The 18,523-nt window shown below is 39.3% G+C and overlaps 1 protein-coding gene across 2 annotated transcripts in view; it reads right to left on the reverse strand.

Moving 5' to 3' along the window:
- GABBR2 (gamma-aminobutyric acid type B receptor subunit 2) overlaps positions 1-18,523 on the reverse strand; it is a 1,005,342-nt gene that overhangs the window by 550,506 nt on the left and 436,313 nt on the right. For both annotated transcript variants that reach the window (XM_075585987.1, XM_075585988.1), the window contains exon 3: positions 767-942. In XM_075585987.1, coding sequence (XP_075442102.1) covers positions 767-942 — 176 coding nt within the window. The remainder of the gene's footprint in view (positions 1-766; positions 943-18,523) is intronic.

Below are 18,523 nucleotides of genomic sequence, written 5' to 3' on the forward strand. Positions count from 1 at the left end.
GCTGAAAACGTATCCTCTTTTTGTGTGATTGTTTTGATCAGGTTATCTCTATCTATTATTAGGGCTTAGATTAAGATCTACAGATGCAGCCACGAGTATCCGAACACTTGCCTTGGAAAATCTGGGGCAATCTCCCAGTAATGCTGCAACATTTCTGTGACATTTCTGCAGACAGATTAATGGCCCATCGGATTAACACTGTGTTAATCCGATGGGCCATTGATCTGTCTACAAAAATGTTGCAGCATTACAGGGAGATTGCCCCAGATTTTCCAAGGCAAGTGTTCGGATACTACTGGCTGCATCTGTAATAACATTTTAGATGTGAAATACTGTATGTGAAAATCCTTAGGGGTTCACAAACTCTCGCCACTATATATTTTAGCTGTAATGGAAAACAGGAATGGAGAGGAAGCTAAGACATTACAAAATACTGTGGAGCTCTGAGAGCAGATGCTGAAACAGGTAACAGCACAGAGACAGATCCTAATTGAGGCTACTTTAACTACTTTACATCTGCTATCATCCTTAGTAATGCTTGTATTGCCTACTGTACTTTTGGTGGCAGATGCTACTTTGTGCTATTGATGATGTGAAATTGCAGCGAGGATTGTTGTGTCAGGAACCCGAAATGCTGCAACCACAAATCTACTGTATCTACTTTCCTGTGCACTGGAAGGGCTGTCACTCAACATTATTTCTTCTCTTTTTCACTAAAAAATAAATCCATGAAAAGATCGATATACTGTAAAGCAAAAACTTCAACCTCACCTCAGAGAACCGTTGTATATCCTGGGTTAATGTTCCCACTCTCTGCCATTTGAAATGTTTGAGGAACTTCACAATTGCTGGATTAACTGCATTATCTGACGGAACTGTCCGGAAGAAGTAAGGGTATTTTTTCTTATCAGCTAGAACTGGTGTTGTTGCTGCGAAGGAGAGCTGCAAGAAAAGGAAAAACAAACATCAATGTAAAAGAAAACTGAATGTTCATCATCAACAGTGGTCAAAATGTGATCATTCTTTGTGGTAAAACATATGACTGCATTTTATCTGCAAATCTAATGTTTCATTTCATGTCACAAAAAAATAGATCTCATTTTTTATAGTGTCTTACTTTTAGCCATAACAATGTACATAAGACATAAACCTTTTAGTGTTCAAAGAGATGTGCGTCATTGTTTGAAAAAAGTTTGTGTTATTCTGTTCTCAAGTACAGCAACCACACTTTTCATTGGCACTTTGGCTATTTATTATACACCAAGGAAGCACAAAATCTAGCAATAGAACACAAATTGGAGCCTGCTATATAAACACTGTATATTATTGTAAATTTGATCAATTGTTTTAAAATGTTGCTATAATCCACAGAAGAGTTTTTATAGATGTGTATCTTCCATTCCAGTTATAGCTAGGTTTTGTTTTAATACATGTTACCTTAATGACATATTGATGTAACATTATAATTGTTTTGCTCTATTGGACATGTCAGTCATTGGGACTTTTCTCATTGTTGGGTTTTAGCCATCATCAATGCAACACTAAAATGGCTTCCACAAAGACGGATCTGAGGTGTTGTCTGTGAGTCATCTGCTCTCCTTGTAAATTACTTGTTTTACTCCACGATCGGATTGCATGTATTTGGTTTACTTGTGAGGTTCTCTTTTATATATACTCAGGTGTTTTATTTATTTATGTTTAAACCTAAGTATTAGAGTAAAGTTGTATTGATTGGGTAACATTAGCTTTTGTCTAAATTTAGCATGTTTGAAATTGTGACCCTTTATATATGTAAAAGTATTTTCAATTCATTATGTGCTACTATATTTGGGTACTCTTGACTTTGTTGATATTTTTAATAATTATGTTTTTGATACATACAGTACTTGATATATACTGTATAAGTATCTACTGTATCTATGGACACTTTTTGGTATTACATTTTGCCACAATTGTATTGTGTTCCAGAGATGGCACTTCCGGTTAAGGCTATGTCCCATGTCCCTTCCGGGTTTCAGTAGTTGTAGTACGGCTGCATTTTACTGATATTAAAGTTATTACATTCGGTTTCAAGTGTTTATACAAATGGGTGTTTATGATTATATACTGACTTTAAGGTTAGTTCTGTATTTCTGTGTATAAACTATACTGATAATTATTGTATCTTAGTCAATTATTGGGGTCTGAAACTATTGCCTTTTATATTGTATACTTTGTACGCTGTATTTTCTTCCTAAGTCCTTTTTTGGCGCCAAATGTGGTTGTAGAGTATATGTGTGCTTAGGATATTTTTACCCGATGAAAGGTCCGTGTTGGACCTGAAATGTCGCTTTCTCCATTGTTCCTAAATAAACTAAAACTGATTTGAAAGATTTTTTTGTGCATCTTGAAAGATTCAAAATGTCTGATTTACAGCATTAAAAAATTAAGAGAATATTTTGCCGTGCTGTGACATCCTGGTGGTCTTAATTATTTATTTATAGAAAGATAGTAAAAAGCATTCAGCAACAAGAAGACCAACTCATGCATTAAGTTGTGCACAGTGGATTAGAAAATGTCATATTTTATGGTATGTGAATAGGGAATTGAAGACTTTCCAGAAAACAGCAAGCAAAGCAGAAAACAGCTTATATTTTGTCCATATTCTAGCATTTCCCCACAGATTTCAGCTGACTAATCCCTAGTGAATTCACATTGCAGATTCTCACTAGTTAGTTATTGAATAACTAGTACTGTACAGTATATGAGGCTGGCTGTCTGTGCCCACCAACAAGCATAGTCTTTATCTACACAATTTAAGATTAAATTATTTACAATTAGGTTTATTTTAGCAATCGTATCCTATAGCCCCGGGTGAACTGTGTATTTATAAAAAGTCTCATTATTGGTTCTGACATTGACATCCGTTAGCACTATTTGCTTAGATAGCCAATTTCCATATGTTGCATGGGAACTGTGTAAAATTTACTATGCACTTGAGAATTAACTTGGCCAGGACAAAAGGGCATTCTTGGATCAATACATTTGGTTTTCCTAGGTATAAAAAGCATGCTGTCCCCTAAGATGTATGAGAGAGACTCCACCAAATACCTGTTAACTGTTCTGCCAGATTAAGCATCTATAAGCACACAAATATACATAGTGTTGCCTTTCTGCTCAATGGAGCCAATAAAAACGAATTTTATTAACGTACACATTTAACTTTCAACATCTAATAGTTTATGAAATATATGAGATTGTGAAATTAGATTAGATCTGGAATAGAAGCTATCTAAACAAGATTGGTTTCTATGATGACTATTTGTTTAGTTGATTAATGTTACTATATATGAATGTTTACTTTGCTCACATTATGATCAGCTTTTCTTTTTTTTTTTTAAAGCTTGTATACATTTGCTTGGCAATGCTGGTTAGCAGTTATGTTTTTTGCTAATTATAGAAAGTTCACGTTTACAGAGAGCTCAAATCATTACACAGATTGGCAGCCCCGTGATACTTTAATTCTAATGAGACTGTGTCTATCAATGAGCTATCTTGTGCCTTTTGCCTTCTAATGTGAAATTGACTCTCTATAACATCTGTCAGCTCTTTATTGACCTGATAAGTTAATCAACAGTCTAAACATTCTAATAAACACGTAATGACCAGAAGAAGCAAGTATAGATTAGGTTGTTTTATGCAAAAAGTTTAATGGAACTTTTTAGCCAAAAAAGTTTGGTCAATGGCAAAAACGGTTTTCAAATTTGACTGAAATATTGGTTTTCCTGGTCAGGAGAGAGAGTGGGAGAAGGAGAAAACATCCTATTTAGTAGAGTACTCATTGACTCATACCTCCCAAAACACTCATCTACACACCATGGAAAGATACCTGTGAACACACCTGAGATACCTCTCTCTCTGTCTCAGCCTGTCTGGGTATCTCTGTATCTCTCTTGTGAAATTTATATATTAGGCTGTGTGGGTTTTTAAATGGCGTACTTAAAAAAGTTAGATTTTTCAAAGTTTTACACAAATTGCACATTTTGTCAGGTTTGCAGACTTGGAGGCAAGTTTGCACATCCCTACCTACAAATGGATGGGTTCTGCAATAATTTTGACTTTGGGGCTTATTCATGAAACCTCAATAAAATCAGTGCATTGCCGAGTGATTTTGCATTGTTTGCTCACTAAAACGTGTCAAATTGGTATCCACTAAGAATAAACACCATTATTTTAAAGTGTGGTCAAAAAATGCAAGATCACACCACTTGTTTTTTTGGTCGGTTTTCTATGTCCTATCGCACTGAAACTGTGTTTAAATGGCAGCCTTGGAAGAGCTGCACAGAGACGCTGCGTTTCCATGCATGGCTCTTACAGGCGATCGTGCAGTTCCAATATTAATTTTAATACTAGTGTGCAGGAGCAGGGGTCTCCTGAACTGAACCGCATTGATTTCAGCCTCGGGACCCCCTGCTTCCTGAGTTACAGGCTCTGTTATGTGGTGTCGGGATCCCCGCCATTTTTAAATCCTCCGCGTCACGGCCCACATGACAGGGGATTTAAAAATACTGCAGGAGATACCACACTCCATACCGGGACCTGTATATCGGAAGTAGGGGGTCCCTGAGGCTGAAATCAATGCAGTTCAGCTCAGGAGACACCCTGCTCCCGCACACAAGTATTAAAAAAATTATTCTTATTATTGTAGCGGCTAGCAGCTAAGGTAATGAAGCTGCTTTAACCTTTCCGGTCCAATGTCGGAATATATCTGACACAATATTTTTCCGCTTACGGTCCAATGTCGAATAGAGGGGAGGAGGGTGGAAGAGATGGAGTGAGGTGCCGGCAGCCGCACAAGCCCCGCAGCCACCGTACATCCCCAGCATTCCCCTCACACTTCTCCCAGCAGCCGCACTGATCCCCCCCCAGCCCTGCACTGATCCCCACCAGCAGCTGTGCACCCCAGCCCGGCACCGATCCCCCCCAGCCCAGCACCGATCTCCCCCCCAGCCCGGCACTGATCCCCCCAGCCTGGCACCGATCCCCCCAGCCCGGCATTGATCTCCCCCCCCCAGCCCCGCACCAATTTCCCCCCCCCAGCCCCGCACAGATCGCCCGAGCCAAGCACCAATACCCCCCCACCCCCCAGCCCCGCAGGCAGCCCCACGATGCCCCAGCAGCTGACACCGAAGGTAGGGGGGGGGCTGTGAGTGTGGTGTGTGCTGTGAGTGTGTGCAGTGTGTGCAGTGTGTGCAGTGTGTGCAGTGTGTGGAGTGTGTGCAGTGTGCTTTGCAGTGTGCTGTGAGTGTGTACAGTGTGCTTTGAGTGTGTGCTGTGTGCGCAGTGTGCTGTAAGTGTGCACAGTGTGCTGTGAGTGTGTGTGCGGATCGCGCTATAACGGGGTTGAGCTGTATGTGTTTTTTTTTCCAAAAATTCAATTAGACCTGCTGGCGCACTTAGTGAAAATTAATTGGACCGCAAAGGGTTAATGTGAATTTTACTAATAATATACGGGAGCAGGGGGTCTCCTGAGCTGAGCTGCATTAATTTCAGCTTCGGGGACCCCCTACTTCCAAAGTTACAGGCCCAAGTATGGGGTGCTGGTATCTCCTGTGAATTTAAATCTCCTGGTCACATGACACGGAAGATGTAAACAATTGCGGGGATATCGGCACCCCATATCGGGGTGGTGAAGACTTACTCATTTCTCAAATTGCAAAGTCAGTACAACCAACCTCACACTGATGAGACCCACAAGGTCGAAACAGTCTGTCTGTAAGTATGTTTATTGGCTTTGCATCTCATCCCAGGCTATGTTTAAAAGCTGTGTTTAAAGCAGCATGCATTGGCTTGAGGGTTTAACCATGTAATGTGGTCTTACTGCAATGGTAGCACTGTATACTACTAGATAATGGTGAAAAACAGGGTTGCAGACCTGTCTAAGACATGTGAATGTGCTCATAAGTAATATTTTTATATGCTATACGGTGGAGGGTTTTTAGTCACCTTATCCCCCACCATAACTTAAATAATGTACACACACACACACACACACCTTGAGAAGAGACTGCTCAGGACTAAAAAGTAACTGGAAAAAGTTAACTAGGGGCTACACCATTGAGATTAGAATTTGAACAAAACATACGAATGGGAAAGGAGCCCAAGGATATCTCTAATAACGTGCACACAAATCTATTGTAATAAATCAGAATATGTGAGTAGAATGGATGAAAATAAAACATTACATGTAATGAATCCAAGTAAAATAATATAATTTAAGCTAGATGACTCAATACGGTAGTCAGAGTAAAGTTCCTCCTATGCTGGCTATATAAATCAGGAGTGAAATACCCAATGCTGCAGTGTTCATAACTAACAAATAATACCGTTATATTTCTGATGAGAGCAAGATTGAATAGAGTAGCTCCCAAGAGCTTAGTCACACTATGCAACCACGTGGCTAAGTCTCAATTGACATGTAAAATAACCTCAGAACAAGGTAAAACAGTTCCTAAGTCTGGAATAAATATGCTAATTAGAGCTCAAGTACTCAGAATCATGCATATCAGATGTACAAATCCTGTACAAATCCTATGCATCACTGAAGTGCAATTCTATCCGCTAGTGGAGTATACCAGAAGGCTGCAGTGCTATATAATTAGCAGCTATTACGCTATAGTACTTATGAGAGAGCCAAGTTGAGTCGCTCATAAGCGCTTTGTCACACTATGCAATTAAGTGGATACTGTATGTCTCACTTGAAAACTGAACAGGGTAAAACGGTTCCCGAGCCTGGCATAAATGTGTCAATTATAGCTCAAGTGCTCAGAGTCATGCAGATCACACCTACAAATCCTATGTATCACTGAAGGGCAATTTTATCCGCTAGGAGAGTCATGCAGATCACACCTACAAATCCTATGTATCACTGAAGGGCAATTTTATCCGCTAGGAGAGTCATGCAGATCACACCTACAAATCCTATGTATCACTGAAGGGCAATTTTATCCGCTAGGAGAGTACACCAAACTCCAATCTATCCAGATTAAAGAATAAAGCTGCTGAACCAAATCACGTCTGAGAGTGGGATGCTGCATCACACTGGGAAGCTCACGGACCCTCGCTACCCTAAGCTCCAACCTCAATGATATCTAACGCCAAACTATCAATTCAGCAACGCGTGTTTTGTTCTGATAGGAAACTTTTGAAGGGTAGTGAAGCAACGTCCGTCTATAGGTTTAAATAACTCTTCGTTGCCTAGGATCCATGACACTACTGCTTCATAGTCATGGTAACTAGTAATGCAAGTGGGTGCTTGGCTCTTTATCATATTGTTTCAAATTGTTGAAATTACCCGTAGATGAAAAGATTAGATTGTATCTATGTATACAGAGATATTCTACTACGTTGAATCGATTAACTATTTCAATAGTAATGTTACAAAAGAATATAACTGTTTGTTATATTTTAATAATATTACTTATACCACGTAATAGATATTAGAAGTATCGAATAGATAGGGCACACTAGAGGAAGTTTATCAGATAGACAATTGTGAATACAGTGTATCACAATGTTATACAATGGAGCAGTATATTAAGTCCTCCATACAGTATAAGTATACAGGCATATCCCGCATTAACGTAAGCAATGGGTCCAGAGCATGTATGTAAAGCAAAAATGTACTTAAAGTGAAGCACTACCTTTTCCCCACTTGATGCATGTACTGTACTGCAAGCGTCATATATACGTGCATAACTGATGTAAATAATGCATGTGTAACAGGCTCTATAGTCTCCCCGCTTGCGCACAGCTTTGGTACAGGTAGGGAGCCGGTATTGCTGTTCAGGATGTGCTGACAGGCGCATGCGTGGGCTGCCGTTTGCCGATTGGGCGATATGTCCTTACTCGCGAGTGTACTTAAAGTGAGTGTCCTTAAAGTGGGGTATGCCTGTATAAGGAAAGAAGTGTAAGATAGTGGTTTATATCAATGGAATGAAAGTGAATCCTTCATTGATTCCATTCGGGTATAAAGTTTCTAAACTATAAATCCACTGAGCCGCTCTCTTTAATAATAGTTTGTTAAGGTTTCTTTTTCTGATGTTATTATTTATATATTCAATGCCTATAAATGAGAAGCCCATTTGGTCACCAATATGGAAATTATTTACATGCCTTGTTAGTGGTGTGTCCAATTAATTATCTAAATAAACAAAGAATTATAATGGTCCAATGTGTGTTTTTTATATATAAATATGATTGTATTGGCAGTGGAAGTGATGCAATGAAATCCAAGATTATTATATAGGACAATTGTATGCTATAGGATGAAGGATTTGAGACAATGTAATAATGTATTAAAGCAGCAGTCCAAGCTGCGTTTTTTAAAATATTTTTTGTAAATTTCTCCCCTTTTTAATATTTGCCTCAATACAATCCACACAAGGATAAGTAATTAGATAAGTTGCCGATCGATCCGTTCTCTTGTGATCGATCGGTGAAGATTTGGCTCGGGAGTTCACTAAATGTCAGTGCAGCAGAAGAGGACCAAAGATGCAAAGTTCTGTGGGGAAGATCATGTAACCAGGCAGTCACCAATACAATTGGTGCATAGCTAGAGAGAGGGAAGGGCTCAAAAAGGGGTGTGCCAGAGACTGTTTCAGAAGAGGAAGGGGATGTGACTTTCTAAATGGTTGCTATAGAAACAAAAAAATGCTTGTTACATTATAATGCATTAAAAATGTCTGTCATTCAGAATTGTTTTTTTTTTTTCTTTTTTAAATCCTACAAGTATTTTCTCATAGTACAGAACTGATTTACTAAACAACAACAACAACAACACATGTAGGATATTGCTTGGTCTGTAGCATCAAAGCATTCAACAAAGTGTTGAAGAATTGGACAACCGGAATGAAAGCAAAGAGTATGAATGTAGAGAAACCAGCTAGAGAATGAAACGAATGGACAAGATTTCTACAACAATAATGTTACTGCAATGTCCTTTATGTATTAATGCACAATGTACAAAGTATTAGTGCCCTTGATGTATTAATGCAATGTTACTACAATAAAATGTTAGTTTATTATAAAGATTTGCAACCTATAATGTCATGCATAATATTCCTGCTCGTCATACTATAGAACCCCAGAAGAAGCCAACACACTGGTGAAATGCTTTGGACTTTTCGGACTTTGGTGGCTACCATACCATCCTTACTGGAAATTCGGTACGCTGACGTCAGAGGACCCGGCTGTTCTGCGAGTGAGAGAAGCAGACCAGGGAAACCATGCACATGAGCATGCGTAAGACAGGCAGCAGACGAAACCGGAGTAGGGCTGGAGTGTGCCTAAAGTCACTCTCTACATGCTACCAGTGGGGAGATGTTTGTGTGTCAGTGTAAAACGTTAATGCACCATACCATCTGCATTTGTGTTTATTCCCCATATGAGGTTCTCACCACCACCTCATGAGTATCCAGTTCAATGGAACAACAATTGACACGTGTAAACAGTGCTGATTGTCATCCATTTATTATTATACACTGGGTTTATTCACAATATTATTATAATCACATTTTAATCAGTTTGCGCTATGGACACCTATTGTTTAGTGTTGTCATACTATAGAACAGAACATCTGAAAGCAAATCATCATTAAAAGGGCTGTTTATTATTTCTAAGATATAGATTGCTAGGGTTTGTCACAATGTAGATTTGGGCCTGTATTTCCATATTTATCAGTGCTACCATCACTTTGTAAATATTACCCTTTATGCCATTACAAAGCACTTGAGTTTAAATAGTACTCAGCAAGGGTTTGGTAGAAGATAGAATCTAGAATGAGACAAATTGGACCATTTGAGCATAGCTTAAATTAATAGACAAAAATAGTCCTTGGCTCCTGAAAAATGATCAGGTCTATAGACATTAATTAAATTATTATGAATAGACAAGAGACCTATACATTTGGCAACATTGTTATTTATCTATTTTTTTTTAACTTAAGTTTTTTATTGTTTTTTGAAGCAATACAGTGACAAAGTGTCCATCCATTGTGTCTTTTAACCAATAATGCAAGTCTAATGTTAACATCAAATCCAAATAAAGATATATATATATATATGGTGGGGAAGGAGGAGGGGGGTGTGGTGGGGGGGGGGAGCGTAGGTCCTCTCCTCTACCCAGCGCCATGTTTTCCAACTGTTCTCCGTCTGTGGGGTACGTATCATCCAGGCACCCAGGGCCCAGTTCTGCTCCCGCTACGGAGTCCTCTGCAACCTCTATGGCCTTCTATACTACACGTCCATCGAGTGAGAATGCATACAGTATATCACTATCAAAGCCAGATTGTGTTTGTCTTCACCCCTGGGATGTCTGTCTAGGCCAGCCAACTCGTCCAGACTTTTAGAAAATTGACGCTAGTGTAATTACAACTAAACTTGTTAATTTTTCCATCTGGCACACAAACCAAATTCTTTCCTGATCATCTTGGGAATTGATGGAATGTCGATTTGTTTCCATAATGCTGCGATCTCGCACCTTGTTGTTGTTGCAAAATGAGCAACCAGCTTATTACCTGTTTTGGATAGGCCCGGTGTTGGTCTATTTAGGAGAAACAGCCAAGGGTCTAGTGGGCTTTTCAAGGTCAAAAATCCTCTGGAACCAATCTCTAATCTTCTCCCAGATAGGGATAATCTGCGTGCAGGACCACAGCATATGTAACAGGTCAGCGGATTCTCCACACTGTCTAGGGCACAGCGGGGAGTATCCTGGTATAAATCTAGATAACTTTAGTGGGGTGTGATACCACCTCATTAAAGCTTTATATGTGTTCTCCTTCAATGTAGTGCATATCGAACTCTTAGCTACCGCTGTGACTTTTGTCGTCCATTCTTCCTCTTCCAAAACCTCTCCCAGATCTGCTTCCCATTGTTCCATACAATTAAATTTTTGGTTCACCTCAGGCCTAGATCCAATCACTTCTCTGTAAATTGCGGTGTGAGTCTGCTAGTGTCAGTCTCTATGAAACAGAGTTTTTCAAATGTACTGTATTTAATTGAGGGCAGGGAGTATGTTTATTGTAAAATGCTCTGATCTGGAGGTATCTAAAGAATTCTGGGTGGGGAATGTCTTTATCTAATCTAATTTGGTTGAATGATTTGATACCTTTGTTTCCTTCCAGATCTCTAAGTCAATAAAAGCCTTTTTGTTTCCTAATTAAAAAGTCACTACTACTCACACCTGGAGCAAAGTCTGGATTGCCCCACAAGGGAGTCATCAACGAGTATCTTGTGGTCAAGATGCATTTGAATGTAGAGTCCTCCCAGATTGACAGTGAGTTAGTCATTGAGGATAGCTGTGAATACAAAACTAACTAAAAAAAACTCTCTACCAGAGCTTGATCCAAGTGATAGACTAATTGGTGTGATAACAACAATTGAGTGATTACAATGTGATTACATATGCAGCCAAGGGGGCAATAAACAATGGATTGTTCAAATCCAATACCATACAGATACAAATACAAAAAATGTCCCCGGCGCAAAGTGTGGTGATGATAATTACAGTACCATATCGAAAGACAGTCCTGTTTGAAAAGTCAGTCCTGGTAGTAGAATGATTCATCAACAATGTGAGGTAGATTTTCCTCTAGGCGTGTTCCCATATGTTGTCTGCAATAACAGATAAAGAAAACACACCATTGCGCAGTATATAGACTCAATTGCCCCAACCTGAAGAGGAAAATCCCTACTTACAGGATATTTTCTTGTTCATTCGGGGGAGAGAATCTGTTCTTTGGCTCTCTTCCTCCACCTTGATCTCCACGGGCCCCTCGTGGTTCCTAAGGTGGCTCTCTTCAACTCGGTCTGCGTCGTCCCAGTAGCAGCATACACCGCAACAACCGTGGTTGGAGAAAATTGAAAGACAGCCTAGTGTACTCCGCAAATTTTATTTAACAATGTTAAAAAGTAGCGTTGTTACACTCACATTTTGCGAGGGCAAACATGCCGCTCCATCTCCTGAGGAAGTGACGTAGCGTCACGAAACGCGTAGAGAGGAGGAGCCTAGTACAGTGCACGTTGTAAGCTGTCACCTGTGTTGCATCTCGTGGTGTGGGGAGAACTTCGGGCGCTGCGCCGCTGACGTCATCGGTTAGCGTGCGACGTTGTGAACAACACACCATCGAGTGGACACAGGCTGCGGACGGCATTCTTGAGCGGCATGTTTGCCCTCGCAAAATGTGAGTGTAACAACGCTACTTTTTAACATTGTTAAATAAAATTTGCGGAGTACACTAGGCTGTCTTTCAATTTTCTCCAACCACGGTTGTTGCGGTGTATGCTGCTACTGGGACGACGCAGACCGAGTTGAAGAGAGCCACCTTAGGAACCACGAGGGGCCCGTGGAGATCAAGGTGGAGGAAGAGAGCCAAAGAACAGATTCTCTCCCCCGAATGAACAAGAAAATATCCTGTAAGTAGGGATTTTCCTCTTCAGGTTGGGGCAATTGAGTCTATATACTGCGCAATGGTGTGTTTTCTTTATCTGTTATTGCAGACAACATATGGGAACACGCCTAGAGGAAAATCTACCTCACATTGTTGATGAATCATTCTACTACCAGGACTGACTTTTCAAACAGGACTGTCTTTCGATATGGTACTGTAATTATCATCACCACACTTTGCGCCGGGGACATTTTTTGTATTTGTATCTGTATGGTATTGAGGATAGCTGGATGTTAACCGACCTATGTGTTGATTTGGGTAGCCAGATTACGTTGTTTAACTCCAATGGGGAGCAAACATCTCTCTCCAATGGTACCCATCTTTTCAATTCTGTGTTTGTCTCCCATTGGAAATTTTGACATAATTGTGCCACTTTATAGTAGGACAACAGGCAAGGTACTGCTAGCTCCCTCTGCCAATGGAGTCTTTGTTTAAAAAAAATCCCCTTTACTCTCATGTTTTACCTCCCCAGATAAATGTGGAGATCGCAGACTGAAGCGAGAGTATATCTTTCAAGACTCAGTGGCACCGTTACTGAAATAATTATAAGATACATGGGAGGAGATTACTTTTAATGCTATATATCTTACCTAGCCATGAAATCTTGTGGGCTGACCATTTCAGAATGTCTTCTCTTAAGGTTCAGATAAGTTTGGGGTAGTTTGCTTTATATACATTCTTATACTCCTTAGTTATATGGACCCCCAAATATTTAATATCTTTGCGTTGCCAATTAAAATTGAAATTGATCTCAATCAATTTTTTCAGTATCCTTTGGGAGGTTTAAATTTTAGTGCTTCAGATTTAGATTGGTTAATCTTAAATCCTGAAATATTATTGAATTTCGCTAACAAGTCGAAAAGGTTCGGTAGAGAGGTAAGGGGTTTAGAAATTGTTAGAAACACGTCATCAGCATATAATGAGTTTGCGTGTTAACTTCCATTCCCAAGATTTCCAGGCTATTCCGAATATTGACCGCCATTGGTTCCATACAGTACATAGGGTGAACAAGAGGGGCGAGAGGGGGCATGATAACCTGTATCTTTTTTGTATTGGCTATTTCTATCAGATCAATGATTCGTTGTGTATTGTCTGCTGCTTGACGATCCTTAATAAATACGACTTGATCTGGATGTATCAGTCTAGGCAGGATGTGACTTAATCTATTGGCCAACAATTTAGTTAAATTTTGATGTCTGTATTTATTAGGGAAATTGGTCTAAAGTTTTTACAGTCCAGTGGATCTTCTCCTGGTTTATGTATTTTGGAGATGGACGCTTGGAGCATCTGTTCCGGGAATGGGGTCCCCTCTAACATCGCATTTAACATTCGGAGGAGGCAAGGAGTTTAATATTTTTTTTATAATAGAGATTCAAGAACCCATCTGGTCCCGGGGCCTTTGATGGTTTTAGGTTTTTAACGACCTTTACTAGTTCCTCCATTGTGAAATTTGCTCCCAGTATCTCCCTCTCCGAACCACTCAGCCTTGGTAGGTTAGAGCTTGTCAGGAAGTCCCTTAGTGCTCTTTTTGTTTTATCATTATGTGCCACTTTTTCCCCATTATAGAGGTCCTCATAGAATCTCTTAAATTCCTCCACTATTGACTTTGGGTTGGCCATGGTGGCTCCCGATTTTAAACGTATCGCCTGAATGTTTTAATTTGGCTGTTTATTCTGTAATTTATTAGCTAGCATAGTATCTGGCATGTTAGCTTTCTCATAAAACTTCCTCTTTGTCCAGCTCAAAAGCATTGTCCGCCTGGGAGGCTAAGAGAATATTTAATTCAATTTTAATATCTTACACTTCTTTGAGGATCTCTGGATTAGCACTCTGTTTATGAGTATCTGTTAAAGCTTTTAATTTGGACTGTAGCTTAACTATCTTCGCATTTCTAAATCGTTTTCGTTTTGCTGCTAATCAGTGTGCCTCAACGTTGCCTTATGCGCTTCCCACAACATAGACTGGGAGTTGACACTACCATTGTTTAATTTAAAGAATTGGTCAATTTGCTTACCTATTAATTGATAGAATTCTGGAATTTTCAAAATAGAATAATTTCGTTTCCAATTTGCTCCAGGTCTGTCTAGAAAACTTTGTGTGCACCTTAGCTATATTGGTGCATGATCTGACCATGAAATATCCTGGATCCCTGCCTGGGAGCTCTTCTGAACCAGTCTGCTCGAAGCAAAGAAGTAATCTATTCTACTATATGTTGTGTGAGGATGTGAGAAGGTGTAATCTCTCTCGAGTGGGTGAAGCTCTCTCCAGATACTGTATCTACAAGTTGATTTTCACTCAGGCCTGTGACTAGTGTGTCTAGGATGCCCCTGCTTTTGGTTTAGTGTGGGCCAGATCTTTCTAATCTTGGATTGAGTGCTATGTTAAAATCTATTTTTTTTATCAAAAAATCTCTACTATGTCAAATTCATTCAAGTAATTTCATATTTCCACTCTTATTTGCAGGTGAGATATTATGTACAAAGCTTAGCACAGCATTATCAAGTGAGGTACTGTAGAATGTTAAATTCAGGAGGAGTCTCCTATATACTGTAAAACCATCTTGTTCCAGAAATAGGACAACAAATGAAAAAAAGATTTTTTTGTGATGGAGAACTTTAAGTCAAACCTGAGAGTATTGAAAGTGCTAATTTCCAGGAGATACTGTACATATTTACTATATCCCCATGGCAGAGAGTTTTAGGTACTTGGAATCTTGAAGAACTTTGTTTGAAATGTAAGTCCCACATGAACATTTGCGACATCTGTAGTATATGTAAATAGGAAAAGATAGCCAGATTCTGGCATAAAGTAATTCTGTTTGGGACTGAAGTTTATAAAGTCTAATAGTGCCATTTTATTGGGTGATGATGCAGAGTGGAGAATGGGAGTGGAAGGGTCTGTCCCGCAAGTAGCAACAAAAATTATCATAGTAGCAAAAACAAATGGACCCTAAGTGATTGGGAAAAAATCATAGCACCATCAATGGGAGAGATTATAATAGTATTTCTGATTTTAAATCTCCTACAGTACGTATGATTTTATCCAATTATGTAGGATACCTTTTGTTGCTACTGTGATCATCTTTATTGATAGGAGAGACACTTTTACAAATATTAAACTGCATAAAGGTTTGTTTTTTTTTTTTTTTTTTTTTTAATGAGAAAAATATTTGTATTTAATCCCAATACAACAAAGAGCTAATAACTAAAATATTGAAAAGAACAACTTAAGTGGCACTTACAAATCAAAGGATGAGAGGTATAGAATTGGAAAGACATATCTATTGGGAAATTGTGTAAACTCTTTAGGGAGGAGGAGACATGGATATGGACCCTTGGGGAGAAGGGAATGTAATGTCTTATTTGTCTTATTCTTTTATTTATATAATTTAATAAGACAATCTTGATTTATATAAAATTCTGTGCAGCACTGTATGAAACACAAAATAACTTATCACACCTCCATGTACTCCCCTAGTAACGTACACTGGGTCCCCCCTTATGAGAGTGTATCTATCCCCTCCCTCATTACTCACATGGGGGGCCCCTTCCCTAAGGATGCCACCCCGCCCACCAATACTACATCTGTCTTACCTCCTTCCCCCCAGATCTGTTGATGCTGTTGTTTGAAAGTGTGTTCCGGTTACGTAGTTTTATTCATAATTATAAAATACAAATTACAACATTTTAATAGAAAAAAAAAATTAAAATAATCACCTGAATTATATAGTGTTATTTTTGGCGATTGCAATATCCATATTTAAATACCCGGCGAGAAAGGTGAATGTGTTAAGATTTGATGCACAGGTTTCTTTTTTTTTTAATTTCAGTCATTTTTTGTACCTGGTTTAATGCTTTTGTCAGTTGTGTCATTTAAAGCAAACATATTACATCACTTGTTACATGACTGATTGCTTTCATTTGATGTAACTTGGATTGCACCTTTTGCTGACATTGAGGAACAAGCCATGATGAAATATCCTTCAATCTAAATAAGTCTTCATTATGTATAAAGTGCTGACAGCCCAATAACTCCCATTGATTTGACAGTGTTGCATTGGCACTATCACGCATTGCCTCTATTATGTGGTCATTTCCATTACCAGTTGCTTTATATTTTTGGGCCTAAATTTACTGAGCCACATACACACTGAAGCCATTGAAGTTAATGACTCTCTGTAGGCAAAAGTGCTTTCACGGTTGACTAAATCTGTCCTATTGTATTTAACAAATGTGATACTTTAATGTTAGTATTGTTATGCTGATCTATAATACCTACTTCTTTCAGAAACATTTTGCTCATATACTGTATCCACTTAATTAAGCTAAACATTCATAATGCAATGCTCTTACGTAGGAAAGAAGTGTACTACTAAGCTGGAGCTTGAGTAAAACCCTAGCAGCTTCCTAATCATCAAATTTCTAAAGTGTTACTGTCTCCCTCCTGCCTTCCTCTAGGCCTTTAGAGAAAGAGTGGCTCAGTGAGTAAAGACACTGACTGACATTGACTGACACTGACTGACACTGACTGACACTGACTGACACTGACTGACACTGACTGACACTGACTGACACTGACTGACACTGACTGACACTGACTGACACTGACTGACACTGACTGACACTGACTGACACTGACTGACACTGACTGACACTGACTGACACTGACTGACACTGACTGACACTGACTGACACTGACTGACACTGACTGACACTGACTGACACTGAGATTGCTGCAGGGGAGCTTGGTTCAATTCCCGGTGTTGGCTCCTTTTGACCTTGAGCAAGTCACTTTATCTCCCTGTGCCTCAGGCACCAAAAGCATAGATTGTAAGCTCTACAGGGCAGGGACCTGTGCCTGCAAAATGTCTCTGTAAAGCGCTGCGTACAATTAGCAGCGCTATACAAGAACATGCTATTATTATTAATTGAATCTTCAGTGGATGGCAGTGGCTTACAGCTGGAGAGTGGCAACATTTTGGGCCAAAATTCAAATCCATTGCACAGCATAATTTCAAGCTGCTCACTGCTCACCCCTGTAACCACCTCCCACTGGCTTCCTTTAAAAGCAGATCACTTCCACAACTGCAATTGCCAGTTCAACGTTCCTTGTGCATAAAAAGGAGCACACCTGAGATGCTTGTGATATATGCCATTAGCTAGAATAGATACAGGTGTGAGCTGTAAATCTCAAAAGTATGCTGTACTCACAAGGTGTCTTAAACTTGTCCACGCATTATAGTTCTTATCTTATGGAAATCCTTTTAGGAAGTGTTGGGTGTGACTAATTTAAATATACTTTGCATAGGTGTCACTCTGTTATTTGGAGGGAGATTTGAGAGGATATATAAAGACCTTGAGACTCTAGTAAAACAGGTCTCCTCAGTCTCTGTCTCTTTAAGTCTCATATATTTTGGTAAAATCTTCAGATTGAATTTTGACAGGTTCGCCCATATCTACTTACAGTATCTGTTCTGTCCAAAGCTTACTGTGGCTAATGAACGGAGACATGCAGTTTACTCAATTCCTTCTCCTATACAAAATGGGGTCTTCTTAATTTCTGAAGTATTCATTATAAGAACAAACAGAAATAAAAGGGGGGAAATGATTTGGGGAGGTGTAAAAAGAAGGAATAGGTAAGAGCTCTCTCACTGGAAGAGCAGCTAGGAGAACCTTAGCTGAGGCAGCAATCTCTACAAAGGAAGAACAGAAACACAGAGACAGAAGGAAACAGTTTGGACTGAACCAAGTGACAGGGAGCAAGGAATGGGTAAAACCTTGAGGGGTGGAGAGAGGGATGTTGCTAAGGCAACAGACAGAAAACAGAAAGAACTCAATAGGAGATAGATCAGCATCTGTTGACAAAAGGTTCAATCCAGTGACAAACTGGTCACTGAATTGAAATGTCTACCAAAACAAATCATCTATACAAAAATAAGCTTTTAGAGTATGCATTGGAAAATATTATTGTATAAATGAAACACAACCATCAATGCAATAGTAACAAAATACTGTAACAACTTAACGGAAAAATAAG

This window comes from Ascaphus truei, chromosome 2, assembly GCF_040206685.1.
Source record: "Ascaphus truei isolate aAscTru1 chromosome 2, aAscTru1.hap1, whole genome shotgun sequence".
Classification (NCBI taxonomy): Eukaryota; Metazoa; Chordata; class Amphibia; order Anura; family Ascaphidae; genus Ascaphus; species Ascaphus truei.